The sequence below is a fragment of the Lactuca serriola genome, chromosome 6, assembly GCF_051521515.1.
Source record: "Lactuca serriola cultivar US96UC23 chromosome 6, Lser_US96UC23_V15, whole genome shotgun sequence".
NCBI lineage: Eukaryota > Viridiplantae > Streptophyta > Magnoliopsida > Asterales > Asteraceae > Lactuca > Lactuca serriola.
This window is the reverse complement of record NC_136413.1, coordinates 80524547-80551453: the sequence shown is the minus strand read 5'-3', so window position 1 is coordinate 80551453 and position 26907 is coordinate 80524547. Positions and strand designations below refer to the sequence as shown.

General features: G+C 34.7%; 2 protein-coding genes and 1 pseudogene across 2 annotated transcripts; 1 reads left to right on the top strand and 2 right to left on the bottom strand.

Moving 5' to 3' along the window:
• Positions 1–1209: 1209 nt before the first annotated feature.
• Positions 1210–2986, bottom strand: LOC145059324 (mitochondrial import inner membrane translocase subunit PAM16 like 2-like). Its single transcript, XM_079007176.1, has 4 exons — positions 2837–2986; positions 2188–2275; positions 1790–1923; positions 1210–1515 (listed from the first exon to the last, which is right to left on the bottom strand). Exons 1-4 carry the CDS (start codon positions 2837–2839, stop codon positions 1384–1386), a joined length of 357 nt encoding a protein of 118 aa, XP_078863302.1. The 5' UTR covers positions 2840–2986; the 3' UTR covers positions 1210–1383.
• A 2836-nt stretch (positions 2987–5822) lies between these two features.
• LOC145059950 (1-deoxy-D-xylulose-5-phosphate synthase 2, chloroplastic-like) lies at positions 5823–10081 on the bottom strand (annotated as a pseudogene).
• On the top strand, positions 9473–25651 carry LOC145059321 (intermembrane lipid transfer protein VPS13-like). The gene is given in 44 exon segments (XM_079007174.1): positions 9473–9617; positions 9766–9816; positions 10603–10755; positions 10978–11052; positions 11188–11287; positions 11617–11694; positions 11814–11926; positions 12082–12175; positions 12325–12374; positions 12543–12679; positions 12768–12975; positions 13053–13121; positions 13232–13311; positions 13386–13535; positions 13648–13711; positions 13810–13911; positions 13993–14187; positions 14277–14404; positions 14481–14631; positions 14721–14819; positions 14903–15004; positions 15307–15365; positions 15447–15549; positions 15629–15814; positions 15883–15999; positions 16099–17776; positions 17857–19046; positions 19133–19261; positions 19340–20059; positions 20152–20667; positions 20731–20914; positions 20999–21809; positions 21886–22159; positions 22252–22365; positions 22441–22524; positions 22604–22654; positions 22734–22913; positions 22986–23263; positions 23346–23681; positions 23772–23835; positions 23902–24112; positions 24115–24230; positions 24310–24420; positions 24492–25651. Coding segments are annotated over 40 exon segments (10302 nt in total). The 5' UTR covers positions 9473–9617; positions 9766–9816; positions 10603–10755; positions 10978–11052; positions 11188–11190; the 3' UTR covers positions 25365–25651.
• The last annotated feature ends 1256 nt before the right edge of the window (positions 25652–26907 follow it).

The following is a 26907-nucleotide window of genomic DNA, read 5'->3' as shown; positions in this document are numbered from 1 at the left end:
CGTTTGACTCGTTATGCAAGATTAAGCTTGGATCCTTAATCTTCCGCCAAACATTTTATTGATGTGTTTGTTTGAATATTGGTGGGTGTCTTACTAGACAAAATTAATGGAACCCAAATAAACTTAATATTTTGGGATGGCATGTGATTCTTATTCAACTTCCAACTAAGGTTAAATTGGACATAAGGGGTGTCGACATTGATTGTATTGTTTGCTCGCTTTGTAATCGTGAGTCTCAAACAATGGATCACCTTTTTCGGATTGTGAGGTGGTGAGATCTTTGTTGGGTTTGACTTCATGGTGATAGAATCATATGGACAAACCCAACTAGTTGCAAATTTTCCCATAAATTTTCAGATGTAATGTAAATTTTTTGATGATTTTCCAACATAGTAAAAAATTCCAAGCATGCTACCTCCAAAAATCATGTGTTACCCTTACATTTTATTACTAGACGGAATATTCAACTCTCGTCTTTTTGTTTGCCAATGATTGGACTTATTAGGCATATCAAATTACATTTTTCTTTGGTTAAAAAGAAAGACTTTTGTTGCGGTTGACTTCACAACAATTTGGTGGATTTGGTTGTTTCACAATGGTTGGTTTAAAGACCCTTGTATTAATTGGAGTAGGTATCATACAAAAAGGTTTGATTGGAATGGTTGGCTTAAAGACTTTTGTATGAACTTTGATTTTTTTGTAGTTCTCTCAAGCCCTTTGCTAGTCTCAAAGAAAGAAAGAACCTAATGAAGGAATATCTCTTCACCTGCTCACTAGAGTGCTCCTTAAGGTGAGGAACAAGAATACGATGTTATATTTTGAATTCTAAGTAAAAAATCTACATAACAAAAATTTTATCTAATTACATACCCAACAAAAATTCTATAGAATGGTATTTATTGACAAAGTATCAAAAAAAAAGTTTCTTTAACCTGCCTTTTTTAATTGAATTGTGTTTGTGCTTATGCTTTGATAAAGCATCAAAAAGTAAAAGTCATTAAGAAGTGAATTAGGTTTTCAATAATGACAAAAAAATTCTCACAACAAGACAAACATTACAACGTGAACAAGAAGAGATAAAAAAAATGAATATTTGCATTTTCTCGCAACCTTTTCAACAACTAACAATAACATCAGGCAAATGGATTATTAACAATGTATAATTTTATATATATAATTTTTTCAATAAAATTTACCAGAATCACCATCTTCTTTAACAATACCCGTGTATTTATTCATACTCAATATGATAAATCCATGGCTGATAACAGCATATGAAAACACAACTCAAGAATACAAAAATCCATCTTCAAAAAATTTATCAGACTACAAATATACAAATGTTTAAAATATCTTTTTAGTTAAAAAAAAAAAGTCAAACAGTCAACCAACAGGATCACCTGGATGATCTTTCGGTTGATAAACCGTCTCCAAACACTCCTTGGCCCTGTGAACCTTTGACTGCAGATAAAAACTCCCATTCTTCGCATTTCTCTCAAATAGATTATCATATTTCTGTATAAAGATTCAACAAATATATTATTTTTAAATGCAAAAAAGAAAAAAAACAACATACTTTCATTAATTTGTTTATTATAGCATCCTATTCTCATTTATTCCTATTACTGTGTTTGGCATACATTGGACTGTGTGACTGATGTCAGTAGGGAAAAAGTTGCAATTTTTTATCCAACCCAAAAAGATGAGACAAGGACTTTTCTTGTATGTGCAAAAGACATAAATGCCCTTCTCATCCTCATCATCAAAAATAGCCCTAGAAAGTACTAACCTGTGCAATCTCCTCCCAAGATGATTGTTCAGTCACACCAAGAATTTGTCTCGCTTCTTGTTCAGTCATAGCTTTGCTTCCTCTTCGCACAGCATTCTGTAATGTTTCTTGAGCAACCCCTGACTTTGAGGCATCTGCAATTTTGACACCAAAAGTTATATAATTTATAAATATACACACATAGATAACTAAAAGTCAAATTGCTTGGATAACAAACAAAGTATATGATCCAAAGGATATAAATCTACAAAGATAGTAGACACAAATGAACAACATCATTATAACTGACATTTGATTTCATAACACCATCACTATCAATGTTTTTGACTTCCTTTTTTTGTTTTGAGGTTTTACTAAATGGAAAACAAAGTTACAACATGTTGTAGTAGATAACTTACTTTGGAGAGCCTGACGATATGCTTGAACCATTCCCCTAATCAAGATTCCAGAGCCCATTACAATCAAATTTGCAAGAATCTTAGCAGCCTGCATAGCATAAAGAAGGTTGCATCATGATTCAAGAAAACATTTTAGAACTCAGATTTATATTATTAATACGTAAACCAATGAAGCTGTTAAAAGAATCAAACTGGATTTGGCTATGGTAGTTGATTCATGGAATGTTCTGTAGCACAATCTTCCAATATAAAATGCGAAGGAAAAAGATTTATTGCAGATTTTACAATTACATCCTCCTAAACAATCTATTAAATGAAATCGCATCTTGATTTATATCTTTTCATTGACAAAGGTCAAACGCCTCATTTCATACATCTAAAAAACATGGAAAATGTTGCAGAAAGTGATGAAATCTATTCATAATCAAGCACTAATCCAAAACCAACAAAAATAAACTAAATTCACTCGATTACACCTTTTGTGTCTAGCTGTTTTGAGCCAGCTGAGAGCTTCTTTTTTCATAAACAAGGGGAATTTTTTTTTTTAAAGTTGAAACATTCGTAAATTTCTATGAGATTCTTCGATAACCAAAGGAAATTGTGAATCGAGAGTACATAAAACTGAAGATGATGGAATATTATAACATACCATGATTGTATCCGATCAACGTTCTGTGAAATTTAACGAAGGTTTCGTCGGAAAGTAATTTTAGGGTTTTGTTCGGGGCGAAGCAAATGTCGGACCGATGGAACTTGGAAAAGAAGGCGGACTTGCAAAATCTGCAGCATTATATACAAAAAAAGGATTATGTACATTACAGCCCCTTAACTTTATTTATTTCTGTATAAACCCATCAAACTTGTAAAACTACCATTTTATTGTTTTATGTGAAAGCTACAACAAATGGTTTGGTGGCGATTTTTGTTATTTTTGTTATTATAACTAACCGTTTTGTTTAACTAATTTTTTTATTATATTTATATCCATAACTGAAATTACATTCATGTATCATAGACTAGGTGTAAGACCCGTGTATTACACGGGTTTAATAAAAATAAAATTTTAATATCAATATATAAATATGAAATATTTTATAATGTAATACTTTACATAACATAATGTAATCTTCTGAAAAACTTCAAAAGAAACTAAATCGTTTGAAATATTTATGAAAATTTATTACCAAATTAATAGGATGATTTTATTTCCTTATAGAACCCATTACAATTTTATAGAATTTTATTTTAAGAAAATGGAAATTTTTAAAAAATGACAAGTGGAAAATAAAATTTCTAAAATTCTCACAAAATGACAAGTGTCAAAATGAAGAAGAAGATGACGTATGACAAAAAAAAACCTTCATTTATTATAAAGGAAGCATCTAAAGAATTTCATTGATAACTGAAGCACAAACACATACATAATTATCCTCGTAATCTATTCTCATTTCACATTCAAAAGTAAACTACGCATTCATTTAAAGGTATTTCATCCTTCAAAATCAGTTTTTCACATTCCAATGTAAACTACACCTTCAAATCGAATGAATCAACAACAAGGCAAATTATATCAGATACTAGAAAACAGATACAACAAAACCACATTTTGTTGAGTTCCAATTCAAATCAGAATAAGTGGAAAATTCAGAGAACCAAAAAAATTAATCTAACAGAAAATAAAACGATTGTTGCAAGAGAAAAAAGAAAACAAAACCATAAACAACTAGGAAAGAAATAAACACGAGTCCATGCCTGATCAATGATTAATTAGTCTTAGGGTTTCAGGCACCAGAAAACAAGCAGGGCCGGTCCTGAGGATTTAAATACCTGGGACGATCCGGAACAAAAAGGCCCTTAATCTTGAAGGTGTAACGGATTAAATTACATAAACTATTTTTTTTTTAAACGACAATAAACTTTATAGTAATAAATTAAAGCGTTGCTTTTTCCTGCACTTAACCCTAAAGTTCATTACTTGTTACCAAATGACATTATTTTTAACCGAAGTTCCAATACCCTTTCTACATGAATCTGTAACACCGTAAAAATTAAAACAATTTTTCGCATTTTCAAAACACATTTTCCAAACACATTTATTAATAAAATGTCATTGTATCATATCCTTGTTTCACAAAACATCCCCCAGGATCGAAATACATAAAATCCCATGTGTATGTGTACGAATCATGTCGGCGCCTTCCCACGGTCATCACTGGTACCCGAAACACATAACACATAACAATGTAAGCATAAAGCTTAGTAAGTTCCCCAAAATACCACTCTAACATATATTAGCCACTCGAGGCTATAACTTTGTTGACCCTCTGGTTAATGTGTCTCAGTGGGACCCTCCAGCCCTAACTCTATGTGGGCCCTCTGGCCCTAACTCTATGGACCCAAAGGTCTTAACTCTATGGACCCACTGGTCCTACTCTATAAACTCTGAATCATGCATATCACGTATCACAATAAAACACACACATAAATAACATGCAAATACACTAGCACACATCTCTAAATTACACTGTCACATGACTCTGTTACCACACTAGGTAAAGTATAGTGAGAAGACTCACCTCTGGTATCTCGGTAAATCTCAGTCTCGGTAAACACTGGCCTAGCCTCCGCCTAATCATATGAAATAAATACTCTATTTAATATAACTCTCAAAGGCTAGACTATGTCCTCTTATGACACTCTCGGAAGGGTAAAAGACCATTTTACCCCTCTCATAACTCAAAAGGCCCCTCAATAAAAGTCAACCAAAAGTTAACTTTCCGGGTTACGCTGCGCGTACCAGATGTGTACGCTGAGCGTACCCGGCTGCCTCTCAGAATCAGGGAACGCCACCCAGTACGCGGCGCGTACTGGGAGTACGCCCGACGTACTCCCCAGCTTCAGCCCCTTAGCTCTTGAGGTCTAAACAGTTAAGACCCACGTCCAATTTCTAGATCTGACCACATTTAAGCCTCTTAATCCATAAAGTTGATGACTTTAAGCCTTTGCATGGCTGAAGAAGCCACCAACTCCCATAATATTCCATCCTCTAACTCTAGAAGGCTTAATACTCAAGCATGACCTCAAACTAACAGCCAAGATGGAAACTTTATGGTTCTAAATCACTAATACCACTGAAAAGGGACAGATCTTGGACCATGGAGCACCTTATACTCATAAAGTCTCCACCTTTGGGGTTTTTAACCCTAGAAATGACACATGCAACAACAACCAAAAGTTTTGAACTTTATACCTCTAAGTGTAGCCCCTTTCTCTATAGATCTCAGATCTAAAATGACACTTCAAGCTTTAGCTTCCAAGAGCTCCTTTCCTTCTTCTTCACTAAGCCACCAAAACACAATTAGCTCCAACAACACTCACACACACTAAGGACGATGGGAGACTCTCTCTTAGGGTTTCAATCACTAATATGGAGGCTGAGAAATGAGCCTTAACACCCTTTAAATAGTGCACAAGAAGGATTAGGGTTTTTGCTCCTGGGCCGGGTACGCCTAGCGTACCTTGGCGACTCCGCGTCCATTGTGCCTTTCTCCCGTACGTGACAAAATACGATTTTGGACTATTTTGCATTGACTTTGGGCCAAAACTAAATATTGTGTTAAAAAAAAATCGGACCCCTAAATAAGATGGGCCCTGTTCATGTGCCCATCTGGCACACCCTCATCACCGGCCCTGAAAACAAGTGAAAAGAAGAAGATCGACATAAGCATAAATCGACAGCAAGGAGAAGAAATTCTCACACGAATACAAGCAGACAGGAAAAAAACCTTAGTTGTGGTTTGCGTTGATCTCTGGTGTTGTTGTGGGTTGCGTCAATTTCCGGCAGTGGCGACGAGATGGCTAACGGCGGCTAGCAAGGGAGGGAAGGCTTGAGGAATCAACGACAAGAGAGAAACGACGAGCTCTAATGTGCAATGTTTTGAAAACCGGACTGGACATCGAACCGAATGTTTTACCGGGTCGATGGTTCAACTGGTCTGACCGGTTGGACCGGTCCTAAAAATCGGAAAAACCGGATATATATATATATATATGGGATAATAAATTTTTATTATAAATTAAAATGTTTATTATTAAGTCCATATATGAAAGTGTCATTGTGTTGTGTTATGTGTAAAAGGAATAAATTATATTTGTGTATATGTATATTAAATATACGTAGTGTGTTTGTGTTTTATATATGTATATGTATTTAATGTGTGTGTAGTGTAAATGAGTCGCATATCTTTACAATATGGAAGAGTTACATTTAAGGAATCCTACATCGGCGGGTGATAAAGAAATAAAAGGCAAAGTGAGTAAATAAAAGGAAGCATTATCATAATTCAGTGGAAAGGTTATTGTCACTATAAACCAACAAACTTTAGTATATTATTTTAAATGGTCCCTCGTGATTTTTTTTGGTAGTTTAGGGCATAAAGTCTATTTTTACCTGTTAAAAAAATACCGAAGACTTGTTATTACCGGTATTTCTTGATGATGTGGCATTTACTTTACTTTTTCAAAAATGATGACTAGATCTTCAACATTATATCCATCAATTGGACCAATATAGTATAAACCGAGCTCCTCAACTAATTTCTACCCACTATCACTAATCATTCCCCTTGCATACTCATCCACCTTCGCTAATGGGATTGAGGTCTGATGTGCTTCGTGATTAATCGCAAAATTTTATATTTGGGTATTCTTACTAAATTGCATAATCAATCGCTAGATTAATGACAAAATTTAATCGATCAGTTAATCTATCACCTTTACAGCTTCATGAAGCTTACGGAATTTGGGACTTGCTTGGATTTTAGCTAAAGTGCTACTCAAACCTCCGACGGGAGTTGTTGGTCCATCTAATGTGGCTGTGGGTAAAGAGACTTGTTTGTTGTCATTTAACATGACGATCATATTTGAATCGAGGAATCCTACGTTGTTCATGGCTTCATATGCTTGTCCAACTGTCATGGGGTCATTGTCAATTACAGAGATCACACTATTGTTCTTCCCTAATAAATCTCTTCAAACAGCCATACCTATTGAATTGATTCCAGATTCACCATGATTTATGATTTATCCCAAATAAGAAAAAGTTTTTTTTGGGGAATCTAGACATACCTAGGCCGGCGGAGATGCTGGCGGAACTATGTCCGGCGCCAAAAGCATCATAAACACTCTCGTCTCCTTTCGGAAAACCTGTAAGTCCTGAAGTTTTTCTTATGGTGTTCAACTTAGACCTTCTTCTTGTAAGAATCTTATGTTGGTATGTCTGTTTTTATGTGAGCCATTAAGCAGGGCATGACACTACCTGCCATGACTGTTTTTGTATCAGAATCTCCTTCATTGGTGAGCGTATTGAGTTTGCATATAGATCTATACTGGATTGACTATCCTACACCTTGCTGCTCGCTACAGTGAGACTTGAAAGTCTACGGGTGCCAAACGTCATTTTTACGGCATCTTACATTGTCATTTTTCAGCTAAGTCGGTAGCAAGATACATGCCGATCACATGTTACCTTAAAATTTACATTTGGTTTAAGGTAGTTAGTACAACAGTAGTTACTAATTACTACATTGCAGTACTATAACATTTTCCCTTTACTTTTTACTTTGTGATATTCACACAATAAACAATAATGTAAAAACTATATTTTTGGTTAATGATAGTCGGATTTAGGAAAATACACACTTTTACAAGAGACACACACACAAATACTAGATGCCTTGGTAGAAGGCTACTTTTAGTAGAAAACATAGGGTTTTCTAGGAGAGTTCAATCAAATACAAAACTTTTACAAACATACACAATACATCTTACAAAACATCTTACAAATGCTTTCATACAAACACAGACACTAATATACTTATGAACTCACCAGCTCTAAAGCTGATAAACTCTTTCAAAATAACTTGTATTCTCAGGTCACCAGTAAACAGGTACCAGTGCCAGGTTTTTGAGAAGACGGAGCTCGTTCAAGACTCCTCTTTTATTTTTGAAGTATATTTTTTTGGTGTCTATATAACTTGACATAACACACTTGTATGAAATTATATTATTAATGCAATGGATGATGTTGTTGTTTGTTTACTACTTGCATTGTTGTGATACTGTACATGACGTCCTCCACCCCAGAACGTTTCCGCCGTTCATCGGTTTTGGGGGTGTGACAGTTAAGGTGTTTAAATAGGGTGCTAAACCCTGAAAATTAGGGTTTCACCAGCCCTACTCGTCGAGTTAAGGCTCTCACCTCGTCGAGTAGGCTTTAAGTTTCGCGTCCAAATTCCGTTCCTACTCGACAAGTTTGGGGCCTCAAACTCGTCAAGTTCCTGTAGAAAAATGAATAAATTGATTTAAAATACATATCAGGAACATGGCTTTACAAGAGAGTTGTGAAAAATCATATTAAAGCAGGAAGAGGAAGACAACGAGAGCTGAGAGGTCAGATAATAGTGAAGAAGACATTGGGAGGTAAAATCACATTATCATGTTAACACCTCTGATTTAGAAGTCAAGGGCAATTTTTTTTCATTTGAATGATTTTTAAATATAAAAAAGATTCTAAAATATTAAAAACTATTAAAAAACATATGTGGGTAAATATGATATTTTAAAAGGTTAAGAATGACAAATACAATATTTGGATGTTAGGCTGGACAAATACGATATTTTAACATTTAATATGGACATATACGAAATTCTCCCTAAATTTAACAAGTGATACTTATGGTAATATTTTTTTAAGCATAATGTTTTTTTGGGTTATTTTTGTTAAACACAATTAGTTTATAAATATCTCAACTTAAATCTGATCACAAATATATACGAGAAAGATAGAGAAAGAGAGGCACCAAGTCACAAGTACTAACACAATTCACCCTGTTTAAACTGTTTTTGGCATCGACAATTCTGATGCTTCTTGGTCACGTCTATAATCACATGCTCATTGCTCGTGTGCTAATTTCACATTCTTGTATTAGAAGAACTTGAAAAAGAAACCCTCAAATTCTTCATTGTCTTCTCGAAGGTAGACTCCCAAATCAGTAATATTCTCTCTCTTCTCTCTCTCCCTTCGTCGTCCCTCAGGGCTGACCCATGGGCCTGAGCAAACTGGGCGACCGCACCGGACCCCAAATACTGAAGGGCTCCTATTTTATACTACTTGTTATATCAGTTATATAGTACTGGCCCAATAATATAGTACTGACCAATAGTTTTAAGCCTGTTGGACTGATTATTCAAAGACCAATACTGTTATAAGCTTAAAGCGCCAACCCAAAAGAGGAAGCAGGAGGAGAAATACCTGGCGTGTGATGAGTGACGTCCGACTTCCTAAGGCGCAATAAATCTTCAACTATCGATTTCTATGGAAAATCCAAAGCAACGGTTCTTTCTCCAGATTCCATGAGCAACGGTTAACGGTTAGTCAGATTTCTTATTCAAATTTCAAGTGAATCACTTTCTTTTCCATATTTTCTGATTTTACGATTTTGTCCACAAGAACCGTATCATACTAAAATCGACAGTGAATTGAGAGTCTTATTGCTATTTGCTTCTCCTTCTTTTCAGTTTTCACGATTCCTGACAAGTGTGTATCCCACCTTCTGATTGTGTATCTCTGTAAGTTCTACTTTCTAGCCTTGAAATATCTTATTCTTATCTGATATTCTATTTTTTTATGAAACTTTTCTGATCTTTAGAATTTCATGCTGTGCTACTCTCTATAATCTGAGAATCTAAGTCCCAATTTCTATCTCTAAACTCCCATTTTTTGGATTCCCTCTGTCCCTTTCCCAGTTTTACCATATCTCATCAGTCATTCGATTTATAAATGAGTAAACTCCCGATTTTTGGATACCTTCTCACTTTCGATTTTTGGATACATCTTATATTCGATTTGTGGATACCCTCTCCCGATTTCTGTTAATCTAAAGAGTGAATTGAGACCAAAGTTGGAGCTCCAGGTTTGCTTCAAGATGTATGATTTTCTATCTGATTAATCTGTTCTGATTTTTGAATTTCTAGAGTTCATGCCTTTGGTTTCTTATCTTTGATTTAACACTTTTATGTTGTGAATTAGGAGGTATACTTTTTATTTTATTTTATCAGAACATCCTCAGACTAGAGGTATACTTTTTTATGTTTCGCTGTTTTGATTTATGATTTTTCTGTGCTTCGGCTAGTAAGGGTTGTGATCCAAAAATTGTGTGTTATTCTGTTTTATCTCTAAAAATGGATCTTAATTCTTTAAGGCTTGACTTGTTAACTATTTTGGTATTATATAAATGCAAAAGAATGACGTTTGTGAAAGTGAAACTTGCATGACTTTATCAAAAGAAGTAACTATTTGTTGGTCATAACATTATCCCATTTAATTTGTTTGAAATATAATGTTTCTTTTTGCAGTTTGTCACTTTTTATGGTATTAGCAACTTAGCATGGGATTCAAATGATGATGATGTCAAGAAAAAAGAATTTGTTGTGAAGAACTGAAGCAAGTATTTGGAGAATGTAGATTGTATGGATTTTGCTTCAAACATACATGAAGATATGTTTTAGGTGATTTGTGTAGGCAGTTGTTTGTATTAATACTCAAAATTTTTATTGCATTTTTGTTTGGTCTATTGTGTATTACAAACACAGTTCTTTGTTACATGTCATGTGTTGATACTGTTTTCTGTAGCCTGATTTTCTATCTGTAATTTATCAGTTAGGGTTTTTGGGAATTATATACTTAAAGCATCTTGTTTTCGTTTCTGATTTTGATTTTTTTTTGTTTAGGTTAACTCATGAATGTCAGTCATTTGATGATATAGTAGCCCCATGCTAAATTGGCACGAAGGTTGCTGACTTCAGGTAATACATTATTGTGATGTTGATGCATTTTTGGAATTTTATTGATGCAATTATCATCATAATGGTTTAACTACCAATTCAATTTGCCAATCATATGTAATTTATTATGTTCTGAGTTGTTGATAATTGGTATAGGAAATGTTTGAAGGTTTAGTAAGGCAGCTGATATTAGGTTATCTTGGCCAATATATTAAAGATATACACAGAGAACAACTCAAGATCACACTGTGGAATGGTAAGTCACCAGTGTCTATCATGACCTTTTTTTTTTTTAGACTTAGTTTGTTATTAATGGCTTGCTACTTACACTATTATCAGCACAATATATTTACTTTTTTGTTCATTTACATTTATGTAGTTTGAAGGGTATAACAACATAAGCAGAGAATACTCATACCATTGTTACCACATTAATGGTTGACACCAATATGCCATTTGTCATTCATATTGTGGCGTATCATGTCAATATGCAATGAATTTCTTATACTATAATTGTCATTTGTATGTATCGAACTTTTTGATTACAATCTATACTATTGACTTTTTACGTTTCCTTTAATGCAGAGGAAGTGTTCTTAGAAAATGTGGAGTTGATTCTAGAAGCTTTTGATTATCTAGAACTTCCATTTGCTCTAAAGCAAGGTGATCGATATCAACCTTAAACTTGCAATACTTATTATTATACTTTGTTATTTCTTGGATGTGTTTTTTCATGTTTGAGCTATGGCTGTGATGATTTGACATTTGTGAGTGTTTGATAGGTCGGGTTGGGAGGCTAAGCATTAGAATTCCTTGGAAAAAGCTTGGGTGGGACCCTATTATAATAATTTTGGAGGAGATATTGGTTTGTGCCTCTCAACGTGAGGATGAAGAGGTAAGTGATATCTGATATCAAGATATGAGTATTTTTGCATCTCCATCATATTAGATAACTTTACATTGCGTGGGCCCAGGGTTTCCCTGCCACGTCAGCAAAGTTGGCCTTCTTTGCCACAAAAAATCTAATGTAAACAGCTATTCTTTTTGTAGTGGAGTGTTGATGATGTTGAAAGACGAGAATTTGCTGGAAAAAAGGCCAAACTTGCTACAGCAGAATTGGCAAAGTTATCACAACGTGTGTGTGGTGAGTGACTGAAATCCACCTATAGGCTACATTGTTATTATAACTCCTGTTTTTCATCGTGCATTAGGATGATATGCATCCATGTATCTAGAGAATTCTAATCAAATTTGCACAGATATTTGGTGCTAATATATTCTCTTGTTCTTCAGATAATGATAATCAAACTGGGAAATCATTTATGTCATACATTACTGCAAAGGTAGTGAGATTCCATGGTGCTTTAACTTCTTAATAATGATAAAATCATAAACACATACATCTGTGTTTCTGTTGCTTGTTAGGGTTACTTATCATGTAATACAAGTTTTCTTAAACTTATATGCAAATAAGGTTTGATGATACTTATTTATTTCCATCTTTTCTCCAGATTATTGATGGCATTCAAGTCACAATCAGGAATGTCCATGTTGTATATAGAGATAGAGATATTTCAAATGACAAGGCACAAACTGTATTTGGTTTGAAGTTAGCTAGTTTGACTGCAATGAAGCAGAATCTTGTTGGGTATCTCTTTCTTTCTCTACAATCATATTGTTTTTTATATATCAATTTTCAAAGAAAAAAAAGACATAATACTTTAATATAATTTCAGGGTATTAAGTGGAAAGGTGAGAGCTGGACAAGTAAACAAACTTGTTGAGATACAAGGTTTGGAAATCTACTGTAAAACCTTTCATGGATCTGCAGAAGATCTGTATACCAACAATGGTGAAGACTCTATATCAATGGTTGCTACAAGCTTTCAAAATGATGAACATGCTCACTTGTTGTCTCCAGTTGATGTATCTGCTTCTCTTTCAGTATGCATCATCTCATAACAAAATTTCTACTGTTTTACTTTGCACATTAGATAGATTTTTACTGTTGTACATTGCAGGTGAACAGGTCTGGAAGGCTTGAGAATAATGCAGCACAATATTCGGTTGATATCGAGTTATCTAATTTGGTTAGTTTCTTAACTTTTGTAATTATAGGTAAATAATTAAGCATTTCTTAGTTTATTATGTCAGATTACATAACATTCAACTGACATGTCAGCATGTCACCAACTTTTAGGTTTTGTCCCTTGATGAAGATCAATTGCAGCAAATACTGTATCTGTATGATTATCTATGCACCTGTCGGATAAGAGAGAAGTAAGTGGAATGTTGGTGTTATCCTTTTTTAATTACACTTTCAGATTGTGAAAGATGAGACGTTGGTTTTTTAGATATGGACGATATCGCCCTTGGGGGATACCTATATCAGAAAGACCTTTGGGATGGCAGATACAATGGTGGCATTATGCTCAAAACTCTGTGTTATCTGATGTTCGTAAAAGAATGAAGAAAACTTCATGGAAATACTTAGGAGAACGTCTGTAAGTTGTTCTTTATTCATCTATGATCTAACATGCTATACTATTTTTTGTCTGCATTTTCATCATGGAATGCTTGAAATCTTAAACCCTTTAAAATCTTTTACTTGTACAGAGGCAGAAAAAGACGATATGTTAAGTTGTACAAGTTGAAACTGGAATGTCTTCGAAAAGAGCAGGTGAGATCATTAGTCATTACACATATATTTTTCTTGATTTAAACATTAAATGGTGTAAATGATTCAAACATTATTTGGCGTATATGAATTATGATCAGCCTCTGGATGATGAAATTGTTTTGGAGTTAGACCAAATGGAGAAAATATCTGATATTGAAGATATCTTGAGTTACAGGTCTGCTGCTGAACATGAGCTTCAGGTATGAATATGATCATTGTTGTTAATATCTATTGCATGTGCTTTTTACTTATACATTTTATTAAAGACTATGAACATGTAGGAGTTCTTGGTGGATTCAGCTTCTGGTTTTGGAAATAGTGAAGCAAATACTTCCATTGACAAGTCAATGGATGATGATCAAACATCTGGCAAACCACAAGGATGGTTGAAGTGGCTTTCCCGTGGTATGTTGGGTGCTGGAGGCACAGATGATTCCAGCCAGTTTTCTGGTGTTGTTTCAGATGAAGTAATTAAGGTAAGTGTGTGTGTGTGTGTGTGTTAACTGTTAATCTTATTTATCCAAAATGATTTCACTTTAACTGATCTTTATATAATATGATACAGGACATTTATGAGGCAACAAAGTTTCATCCTGCACCTTCCCCTGTTCTTGATGCTGCTGGAAGTGATAGAATTCTTTTGTCCTCTATTAAATGCTCTATACATCGAATTTCTGCAACTCTGCGCAATAAGTATAATTTATTAATTATGTAATCATGTAATTATCTTTACCTAATGTAGTTTCTAAGACTTTATTGTTTATTCTAGGAATTTGGATTGTGCTATTGGTGAACTGGTTTTTGAGGAGAATCTTGTGGAGTGTATGATTTGGGAGGAATCTGCTGTTGTTACTGCATCAATTAATGGTGTTGAGATGATTAATCCATTAAACAAGCAAGTCGTTTTACGTGTGAAAAGGGTTTGTGTCTTTATATGTATTGCATGTCTTGTTAATGGGGAAGTCTTGTGTTATTTGACTTTTTTTGACTATTTTCCATTTTCTTTCAGGTCATCTCTGAGGAGAATTTCATTGAAGTGGAGAAGCCATCTCTAAATATCCAAGCTTACATACCACAAGCAAATCGTGAGGGTGACTTGACATTAAAGGTACCCAACTTACATTTTAAATAAAAAAAATATCTTGTGCTATAAACTTCTGATAATCACAATGACCCTTAACTTTGTTTTAGGTCTTGCTTGAGCCGATTGAAATGACATGTGATCCAACATATCTTGTTAGTTTCATGGAGCTTTATACTGTGTTGGCTTCTTTTCAATCTCATGAAGGAAGGGTCAGTGTTATTCTAGTTTACATGTTTTGAAGCACTTGCATGCTTTTTTAAATGTTACATGTCTCAAAGTAGATGCATTCTTTTTTAAGAACCTTTTGATTATCTGTAGATAGTGAATTCAATATTTCTTTAATACACAACTAATAGATTCTATATGATTAAATGAGATAGACCGGAAAAGATCTACATAATTTTTTGATACAACTAACATGAGTTCAAGGCTTGAAGCTTATTATGAAAGATTATTTAACTTTTCCTTATGAGGTTTTTGAGTAACAGCTTTCATTGGTGACATGTTACAGGTTCTAAACTCGCTTAATGGGATAAAAGACATGAAGTCACGTCTAATATCGAAAGCCGAGTATGTCTTCTCCTATGATCTTACTGGAATATTATTTAAACATCTCTTCAACAATGTATTTTCTCTTCTTTTGTTTTGCAGATACATGTTGTCAGGTCGGAAGAGAATGATGTGGGATATTAGTTTAATAAACATCAAGATAATTATTCCATGGGAGAATGAAAAGTCAGAGATACATAAATTGGTATTAATTTCTTTTTAAATGGTCATACAAGGTCAACATATTCACATTATTTGTATTAACTTCAAACCTTAACATACAGGTACTTGGATTAACAGCTGTCACCTTTTCATCCAAGCATGATGTTGCCTGTTTTGCACCAGATATCAACGTACCTTCTCAATTCATGAGGAATTTAATAGATGAAAATTCTTCAAGTGAGCTTCTAGAAGGAACTCAGATTCAAGATCTGTATGATCTCTTGGAAGTTAAATTAGTCGACTTCCAGGTCAGCATCTTCTCTCATTTTCACTCAAAATCTCACATTTCACATAACTGATGTTCCACTTCTTGCAGATAAACTTGTTTGTACCTTTCTATCCTTATACTTTTCCTATCTTGGAGAAGCTCAATGCTTCTTCTGCTTTAGCATTGTGCATTGTTCAGGATGAATCATTACTGAAAGCAATTGAGGTAAGTAAAGTGTAAACCTTTCTGGAAGTTTCCATTTTACATTATCCTACTAAAAGTTAAATTTTTGGCACACTTGTCACCATGAATAATTGGTTTCAGGTTTATGTAGTGGTGGCACCATTTCTGGCACACGTGTCACCATCAATAATTGATTCAGTTTTGAAACTAGTTGAAAGCATCGACATGCTCCATCAAGCTTCTCACTTGGGTGCCACGTCAGCAACCTCATCGTTTGATACAGATTCAAATAACCTAAACAACTTTAGCAGTATCTCTGTTATTGTCAATTTGGAGTCTGCTAGCTTCATTGTTGACCTTGAAAATGGCTTAGATGCTAGCTGCACATTGACTGTTTCTCTTCATGATTTGGATATGAGATTGATTACTATGAAACACACAAAATCTTTCTGGATATGTACACAGGGTTTAAAAGTAACATCTCGTTTGTTGAAAAATGATGATGACATGGACCTTATAAATGTTTCAACTAATGGGCCAAGCCATGAAGAGGAAATTAATGTTTCACCTAATGGGTGCCTCATGTTACATCATGATGGTGATTTGAACATATGGTTGAGTGATCTTGATCTTCATTGCTATCCACACATTATTGGATTGCTGATTGAATTTTTCGATAAGCTACCCGAATTTAGCCCTTCACATGATGACAAAAATCAAGAATTTGTGGGAAGTAACAGTAACAGTGACAATAACAGTGTCCTCTCAGGTTCTTATTTTGACTTCCAAAGATTTGGTTGTTCCAATTTTTATGACACCTGTTCTTCAGATTGGGAAAGCATTTCAGTTGATCATTACCCTTTTGTTACAATACACAATGATAGATCTCTTCTTAGCCTCGAGAGTTCACTTATTAACATCAATCCAGACTGGAAGAAGGTTGTCAAGATAAGAGAGGGTAAGATAAATTGTTCAAAGTCGAGGGCAAAAAAGGAATTCCAGAAACAATCTGATCTTGATCTGGTTGTAATCAATCTTGATCTCAAAAGCATTAGACTACACCTTCATGACTCTTCATCCATTGTTGCATCTTTTACACTTCCTACTGCTAAATCTTCTATTTCTATCCATGAAAGCTGTCTGGATTTGTTGTGTTCAACTGAGGGATTGAGCCTTTCATCACAATGGTTTCCTCAGACTCTACAAGACTCTCTGTGGGGCCCTGCTTTACTGAATCTTTCTCCAGTTATCAACATTCGAGTGAGAAAAGGGAATCATGGAATGGAACTAGATTTTAGCATTCAGAATGTTTCATGCATATTGTCAACTGAATTTCTAGCTGTACTCATTGGTTACTTCTCAATGCCTGATTGGAACTCGAATGCAAAAGAGTCATCTGGTATCGATAATTCCAAGGACACAGATAGCTTTCCTTTCACTTACAAGTTTGAGATATTGGATTCCATTTTGTTTACACCTGTGGCTAATGTTGATTACCAGTTTCTAAAGCTTAATATTCCACAGCTGTACTTCACTTTTATTGAGAATAGCGATTCAGACATTCTATTAAAAGAAATCCCTTTGGAGTGTTCTGTTCCACCTGGATTTATTGGAGATAAAAATTATTGTCTAAATGTATTCGGGAGGGATTTATCTTTACATCATATTCTTTGGAAAGACAATGCTTCTGAAGTGACAAGTGTCAGCTTAATTGCTCCTTTTAGTGGCGATATATGGATCAGAATACCATATGGATCTGATTCTCCTTGTGCAACATGTATCATGTCAAGGGTTAATAAATGTCAGTTTATTGTCGAAGGTAGAATATCATCTTTTATGTCGCTCTGAATTTTGTACATAATTGATATTTGATTAATGCAATTGTCTTTCTTTTTTCAGGAAGTGAAATACTTGGCTGCTTTGAAGCATTGCTAGCTGTCATCGACCAGTTCACATCTGTTGAAACACTATCCATGTGTTTCACTTCTGATGTTTCAGAGTTTCTCAATTCAAAAGAGAGTTTTAAAGAAAATCATGTGCTTCCAGTTCCTATCGAATCTTCAAGTGTCAGCTATACAGAAATCAGATGCTCTGTTCAATCCATGTCAGTAGAACTTTACTCTGACAAGATACAATCGGATGCTACCAAACATATCGCCAAAACTGACATGAAATTCACATGTTCAGTATCATTAAAAAACGAAAAGCCTCTATCTCTTGATATATCATTCACTTGTTTGACACTTTCTTCAATGCTTACCTCTGTTGTCTTACTGGAATGCACATCTTGCACCAAAAAAGTACCAGTTCTTAACATGAAACTCTTGATGTCAGATGAAGGAGAAAATCATCTTCGATTCTCCCTTCCTTGTGTTAACATTTGGTTATTTTTGTCTGAATGGAGTCAAGTTGTTGACCTTCTCAATTCTTGCTGTGAACATCTTCCCAAACCTGCAATCCAAAATGAGGAACCAGAAAAATCCATTTCAGAGCCGGTTTCTCGTGTTGATACTGCAGAAAACTCGCCTCAATCAATCAATGTCTCCAGTTCTTTATCTCCAGAAGATCGTTTTTCATTAGCTGTGAAGTCGGATCATATTGGTATTAAAATTCGTGTTCCTGTTCAGGTTTCTGGAGAAGCATTTAAATATTTTGGGGCACCTCAAGTTCGTGAGCAGAATTCCTTTGTTGGAAGAGATGATGGAAGTTTTCTATATATTTATTTGGAAAGTAGGTGCACTGAGGCGAACATCAATGGCGAAAAAGTAAATTTGAAGTCCAATCTGGGAAAAGCAATGGGAACAGTTGAACTATTTCAGAACAAGAGTGTCCATTCTTGGCCTCTTTTTCAGTTATTGGAAATTGATATAGAAGCCGAAGTTGGTAATGATGATATGGATCTCATGGATTTGAAGACAGAGGTTCACTGTGATAATCTAGATGTTTGGCTTTCACATCACACATTTTACTTCTGGCAAACTATGCTATTTGTGTTTCCGGAAGATTCTGGATCTTCTCAGCTTCCAGTTGGCAGTGTAAATTTCAGATTTCACTTGCAAAAGATTTCCATTCTTTTGACAGATGAAAAGGTATGTATGTTGCCATATGTAAAACTGTTTTCCCATTTTCAAAACTATAACTCGTGTTTGTTTAATCTGTGATTTTGATTATCTAGTGGAGCTCCAATGGTCCTCTACTGGAGATTCTTATGGGAAGCTTGTTGTTTCATGGTATCATAACTGCAAATGTGATGGAAGGATCGGTTGATAGTGAGCTTCAAGTGAACTACAATAACATTCATAAGGTGAACTGGTGAAGTATTTTTTCTAGCAATTTATATAATGATGATATTATGATAACTTATTTTGATTATGTTCTCTAGGTTTTGTGGGAGCCTTTTCTTGAACCCTGGAAGTTCCAAGTAAGCTTAAGAAGAGAGCAAGGAAAAAGCGCCCTTCAAAACAGCCCACTCATGACAGATGTTCATCTCGAGTCAACAACGAATCTCAATATCAATGTCACTGAATCCTTCATTGAGGTTGCTTTCAGAACATTTGATATGATTACAGATGCTTGGGATCTCATGAGTCTGAATGTTTTTCCTGAAAACTCAAGATTAACAACAGCTCACACCAATGAAAATACACTAGCCAGTAGATACGCCCCTTACACACTCGAAAACTTAACTTCACTCCCTCTAGTGTTTTACATCTCCAAAGCCTCTAAAAAAGCTGATGGTTTCAATATATTGAAAGATGGAAAATACGTGAAACCTGGTTCTTCATATCCGGTGTACATTGATGATAATACAGATGAACAAACCTTTGGCTTTAAACCTAGCCATTCAACTGACAATCTAGGAGACAAAAAACTCGCTGATGCACAACATCATTATATAGTTATTCAACTTGAAGGAACTTCCACTTTGTCAACTCCTGTTTCTATCGATCTTGTTGGTGTGAGCTTCTTTGAGGTGGATTTTTCCAATTCAGTTGACAATTCCAGGGATATTTCTAAAGGTGTCAATAATGGCTATGTTGTTCCTGTAGTAATTGATGTTTCAGTTCAACGATACACAAAGTTAGTCCGATTATACTCAACAGTAAGTTTACTTTACTGTTTACCCATGTTAATTTAGTTCCACTTGTAATGGTTTCTAGCTATTTTTCTCTAAAAAGATTCATAAAATGCCAGGTCATACTCACAAATGCAACAACAATGCCATTTGAAGTCAGATTCGATATCCCATTTGGTGTATCTCCCAAGATTCTGGACCCTGTATATCCAGGGCATGAGTTTCCTCTTCCTCTACATTTAGCAGAATCTGGTAGGATAAGATGGCGTCCATTAGGAAGCACTTACCTATGGAGTGAAGCTTATAGCATTTCCAATATTCTTTCTAATGAAAGTAAGATTGGACATTTACGTTCATTTGTCTGCTACCCTTCTCTTCCAAGTAGTGATCCTTTTCGTTGTTGTGTGTCTGTGCATGATGTGTGTTTGCCTTCTGCTCGGAGGGTAAAAAAGGGATCAAATTTATATGTTCATGATGCTATTGCTGACAAGATAGAGAACCAGGATCTGTCAAATAAGAGGTGTATTCACCTGATTACATTAAGTAATCCTTTAATAGTGAAAAACTATTTACCAGTTGAAGTATCTGTGATGATTGAAAGTGGTGGAGTTTCTCGTAGCATGCTGCTTTCAGAGGTTGGTTATCTTGTTATAGAGTTCCACATTTTCTTAATGACTTATAGTTTTTAACATCTGCAGGTTGAAACTTCTTTTTGTCATATTGATTCTTCACATGATCTTTCATTAACTTTTGGTATACGCGGGTTTAGACCTTCTGTTTTGAAGTTCCCACGTGCAGAAAAGTTCAGTGAAATTGCTAAATTTAGTGGAACAAAGTTTTCTTCTTCAGAATCCATTAACTTCACTGCTGACATTTCTAAAGGTGATGCACACTTTTTCTCATCTCCCTCTCTCTCTCTCTCTCTCTCTCTCACACTCTCACAAAAGCTGATGTGTCTTTGTGTAGGTCCCTTATATGTGACAATGGAAAAGGTGATGGATGCGTTCTCTGGGGCTCGTGAAATCTGCATATTTGTTCCCTTCTTATTATACAACTGCTGTGGCTTTCCCCTCATGATTGCAAACTCAACTAATGATCTGACAATGCGCGACACTTTGCCTTCCTGTTATGATTTGGATGAAGAGGACCCGTTTTTGGGTAAAAAAGATGGTTTGGGCCTTTTGTCTTCAAACCAAATCTTAAACAATGATGGTATGACTATGAGGTTTCCCCTAAACAATAACCTTGTTTCCACTAGAAAGGAATCTTTCGGTTCATCAGGATCATCAAACAAGAACATCGGCACACAAAAACCATCTTTGTATGATCAGGAAAAAAGCTTAGTTCCAAACAGTCAACAGATTGACTTTGACGAAACGAGTCGCAAAAAAGTCAACTTCCGCATGTATTCTCCTGACCCTAATATTGCTTCTTCGAGTGAGATCATGGTCAGAGTTAGTCGGTCCCACTCTGAATCTGATGTGGCAAGCACCTCAAACTACACATGGTCTAGTCAATTCTTCCTTGTCCCTCCAACCGGTTCTACTACAGTCCTTGTTCCCCAATCATCAATCAATGCTTCATATGTAATATCTGTTGCATCTAGTGCTATTTCTGGGCCATATTCAGGAAGAACAAGGATCATCAATTTCCAGCCTAGATATGTTATTAGTAATGCATGCAGTAAGGACTTGTGCTATAGGCAGAAAGGTTCCGACTTTATATACCATTTGAAGGTGGGACAGCATTCTCATATTCATTGGTCAGACATAACAAGGTACATTGTTCGTTTTTCTTTTTAATTAACTTTTTGTTATCGCAATTTACTTATATGTAGTTGTAACATAAAACAGGGAATTATTGGTGTCTGTTCGTTTTGATGAGCCTGGATGGCAGTGGTCAGGATGTTTCTTTCCAGAACATTTAGGTGATACACAGTTGAAAATGAGAAACTATGTTACTGGTGCTGTAAGTATGGTACGTGTAGAGGTTCAAAATGCTGACGATGCAATCAGAGATGACAAGATTGTTGGGAATCCACATGGCGATTCTGGGACCAATTTGATTCTTTTGTCTGATGATGATACAGGATTTATGCCTTATAGGATTGATAATTTCTCAAAGGAGGTTAGTTAGTTGGTGCATATTCTTGATTTCTTTCCCTATGTTTTCAAACAGTTGTACATGATTAATGATTAAATTTTGTTGACATGTTGCAGAGACTACGTATTTATCAACAAAAATGTGAAGCGTTTGAGACTGTTATACATTCGTACACATCTTGCCCTTATGCATGGGATGAACCTTCTTACCCACATCGTTTAACTGTTGAGGTATGCATTCCATTTACAAGTCATATATATATTTTGTAATTATTGATTAAGTCCTCATATGTTTTAATCTCCAAGGTGTTTGCTGAGAGGGTAGTAGGGTCTTATACTCTTGATGATGCCAAAGAGTACAAACCTGTGGTTTTACCTTCAACTTCTGAGGTAAATTTGTAATGTATACAAAAATATCTACATGGGGTAAAATCCGTAGTAACCATTGTTTCATGATTCCTTTTGGCAGAAGCCTGAAAGAAGGTTGCTAATATCTGTCCATGCTGAAGGAGCATTGAAGGTATAATTGTTGTATTTCAGATGCAATCATTCCTATTTATCACTTTATTTTTTTTTTCTAAGTGCTCCTTATCATACAGGTCCTCAGCATCATTGATTCCAGTTATCATATCTTTGATGATATAAAAATCTCGCGTTCTCCTCGGTTAACTGATAAAAGAGAATATGATCAAAAGCAAGAAAGTTCTGTTCTTTACAAAGAAAGATTATCAGTTTCCATACCCTTCATTGGAATTTCTGTTATGAGCTCTCAACCACAGGTACCATTACTTCATAAACAAATTTAAGGGTATGTCATTTTCACTGTTCTTATAAAATTTCCCCATTTGTAGGAGTTGCTTTTTGCATGTGCAAGGAACACAAGCATTGATCTAGTTCAAAGTTTGGATCAACAAAAGTTTTCCTTAAAAATTTTTGCTTTACAGATTGATAACCAACTACCAAACACACCTTACCCTGTTATATTATCTTTTGACCATGAGTATAAACAAATGGCAACCTCTCCCATCAAAAGTAAAGATGCTTCATGTGAGCCTGTGTTCTCATTGTCTGCAGCAAAATGGAGGAATAAAGATAGAGCTTTGCTTTCGTTTGAGCATATAAACTTAAAGTATTTATTATTCTGTTTGTTTTTGTAAATAAATAAATACCTTTAATCGTTTATGAACTACTAACAGTTTCCTTTGTTTTAGAATGACAGATTTTCATCTTGAGCTTGAGCAAGATGTGATTTTAAGTCTGTTTGATTTCTTTAAGGCAGTATCTTCAAGGTTCCATAGCAGAGGAATGCCACATATGGATTCAGTCCTGCTGCCTCTTTCCTCAAACTTCAGTGTAAATAAAACAAGTAAATTTTCAGAGACTGAAAAGGCAGAAAGTGGGGATCTTGTTGATAATGAAAGCTTCCCTTTACTACCATCAATATTGCCAATTGGTGCACCTTGGCAGAAAATATATCTCCTTGCAAGAAAACAAAAGAAAATATACGTTGAACTGCTTGAAGTGGCCCCCATCACTTTGACCCTAAGGTGATTCATTTCACTCCCTACTGAGAAGGAAGGGCATATGTGTAAATATGTTCCGCTTGTGGGCCTGATTTCTTTTTTCTGTTTTTACAGCTTTTCGAGTAGTCCGTGGATGCTAAGGAATGGAATACTTACATCAGGAGAATTTCTTATCCATGTAAGTATATGAGTATTTACATATTTTTCAAAATAAAGTTAATTAATTAAATACTTATACATGCAGAGAGGTCTAATGGCTCTTGCTGACGTGGAGGGAGCAAGAATTCATCTGAGGCGGTTAACAATTTCTCATCAACTGGCTAGCTTGGAATCCATACGAGAGATCTTGATCATACATTACACTCGCCAACTTCTTCATGAAATGTACAAGGTTAGATATTTTATACTCTGTGAAATCCAATTTTATTTTACAGTGTCGTTAAAATCTGATATTTTTTTTTTCTTCAGGTTTTCGGCTCTGCTGGTGTAATAGGAAATCCCATGGGTTTTGCAAGGAGTGTTGGAGTTGGCATCAAAGATTTCCTCTCAGTTCCAGCCAGAAGCTTCATGAAAGTAATGTCATTGTCATGTCACATCTAACATGTTGCTTTAAACCCTTAAAAGCTTTGAAATATATTAATTATTTTTGCAGAGCCCAGCAGGACTTATCACAGGCATGGCACAAGGAACTACTAGTCTTCTTAGCAATACAGTTTATGCCATAAGTGATGCTGCAACTCAAGTCAGTAGAGCTGCACACAAGGTATATATTTTTTGAATTCTTTTGTCTGATGTGTTGAAGTTAAACAAAGATTTCATGATACTTGCACTCAGGGTATTGTTGCATTTACAATGGATGACCCATCTGCATCAGAAATGGAAAGGCAACAAAAGGGGATGTCGTCTCATGGCAAAGGTGTAATAAATGAAGTTTTGGAAGGGCTGACTGGTCTTCTCCAATCTCCGATAAGAGGAGCTGAAAAACATGGGCTTCCGGGAGTCTTCTCAGGTATAGCACTCGGAGTAACTGGACTAGTGGCAAGGCCAGCTGCAAGCATTCTTGAAGTAACAGAAAAAACTGCTCGCAGCATAAGAAACCGAAGCAAACTCTACCACATGGGATCACAACGCCTCCGAGTTCGTCTCCCAAGACCATTATCCCCAAACTACCCCTTAAAACCCTACTCATGGGAAGAGTCCATCGGTATCTCTGTAATCACCAATTCCGATTCCGACGACACCTTAATGCTAAAAGACGAAACCCTAGTCCTATCCAAATCCTTAAAACAAGGGGGCAAATTCGTCATTATCACCGAACGACTCATCCTGATCGTCTCCTCCACCAGTCTGGTAAACTTGGGGAAACCGGAGTTCAAAGGCGTCCCGGCGGATCCCGATTGGGTGATTGAAGCGGAGATAAGGTTGGACAGTGTGATTCATGTGGATGTTGATGAGGAGGTGGTGCATATAGTCGGGAGTAGTTCGGATGTGGTGGTGAGACAGAATGTGAACAGGGGTGGTGGTGGTGGTGGGAAGCAGCGGTGGTATAATCCGCCGACGCCGTTGCCGCTGTTTCAGACGAATTTGGAGTGTTCAGGGAAGGAGGAGGCGGGGGAGTTGTTGAAGGTGTTGTTGGTGACGATTGAGAAAGGGAAGGAGAGAGGGTGGGGGTGTGTGTATCGTTTGCATCAGAGTAATGTTAGGTGAGGGGATAGTGAAATCCTTGTATATTTATTTTGTAGATGTTACTAGGTTAAAGGTGGAAAAAAAAATAATAAAAGCTACATTAGGAGAATATTATATACGAAAAAGAAGGAAACAATTGGTTTAAATTGTTTTTAATTTTAGCTGGTGTTATGTTATCACTCTGTATATTGTATGGTAGATCATATGGAAGGATCGTTTTGATTTTTTCAAATTTTATCATGTTGCAATATTTGCCAAACTGGCCACTGGGTTTGGTATACTCTGATAAATGAAGATTCATTTTGTCATATGTTAATCTTTCATGAGTTTTGACACTTGTCATTTTGTAGTATTTTTGAATCTACTATAATATTTTTCATTAGTTTTGATATTTGTCATTTTGTGGTATTTTTGAATCTATTCTAATAAATGAAGATCTATTTTGCCATATGTCAATCTTTCATTAGTTTTGACACTTGTCATTTTGTGGTATTTTTATTTTTTAAAATAAATAATATCTACATGTCAATTTTTTGTTTTTTTTTTCAATTTTAAAAATTAAAAAGTCTTATAATACTTATAGTTACATATATAAAGTATTAATTGTAATAAATATGATTGTAAATTACAAAAAATATGTTTTTTTTTTTTATTTTAAATATTTATTTAAAAAAATATTAAAGGTTTACATATTAATTTTTAATATTTTTGAATCAACCCGTGTAATACATGGGTTTCACACCTACAGTAATAACACGGTTTCACACCTACAATAATAACAGTAAGACGTTAATAAAGTAAAAAATGACAAAAAGAAGCTTTTCCAAAATTGACCATTTAATCTGACCCTCTACAAATTGACGAGACTATTCGCTGATGATTTTTTCTCTCAATTTGTTTTTTGTCAATAATTTTTTTTCTTTGTAAAATAAAAAATAAAATCTGAAAAAATCTAATTCTTAAAATTTAATTTTATATAAAATGAACAATTGTCATGAAATTTTGAAAAAAAAACATTAATATTTTTTCTTTTAAAAAAAAACTCTAAAAACCATATAAATTTAAGGGATATTTCTACTTGTTATATTAGTATGCTTGTAACAATTTTTTTTTTAAATAAGTTTGCAGGAGTTCGTATTTTAATTTTAAGAATATATTAGTTTTTGTAAGATACTATATATATTTTTTTCCTCCAAATTCAAAAACGAAAATGGAGTTCTTTGTCTTATATTTTAATGACTTGGTAAAAACAAAAAATCAAATATCTTGTTGTTAAAGGTACATATGTTTTGTTTAAATGACTCTAGTTTTTTTTTTTATAAAAATTAAGATAACAAAAATTTTGTTTTAGAGAAAAAAACATTTTAAAGGATTGTTAGTTTCATTATTTTTATTTTTATAATAATCAAAAAATATATTTTTTATTTAAATTTTATATATAGAACTTGTAACAAATTTTGATTTATAACATTTTGAATCATACGATTTTGATTTAGATTTTAGATTAAAACGTAAAAATTACAATAAAATCTTTTGAATCAATTTCATATCATTTTCAAACCAA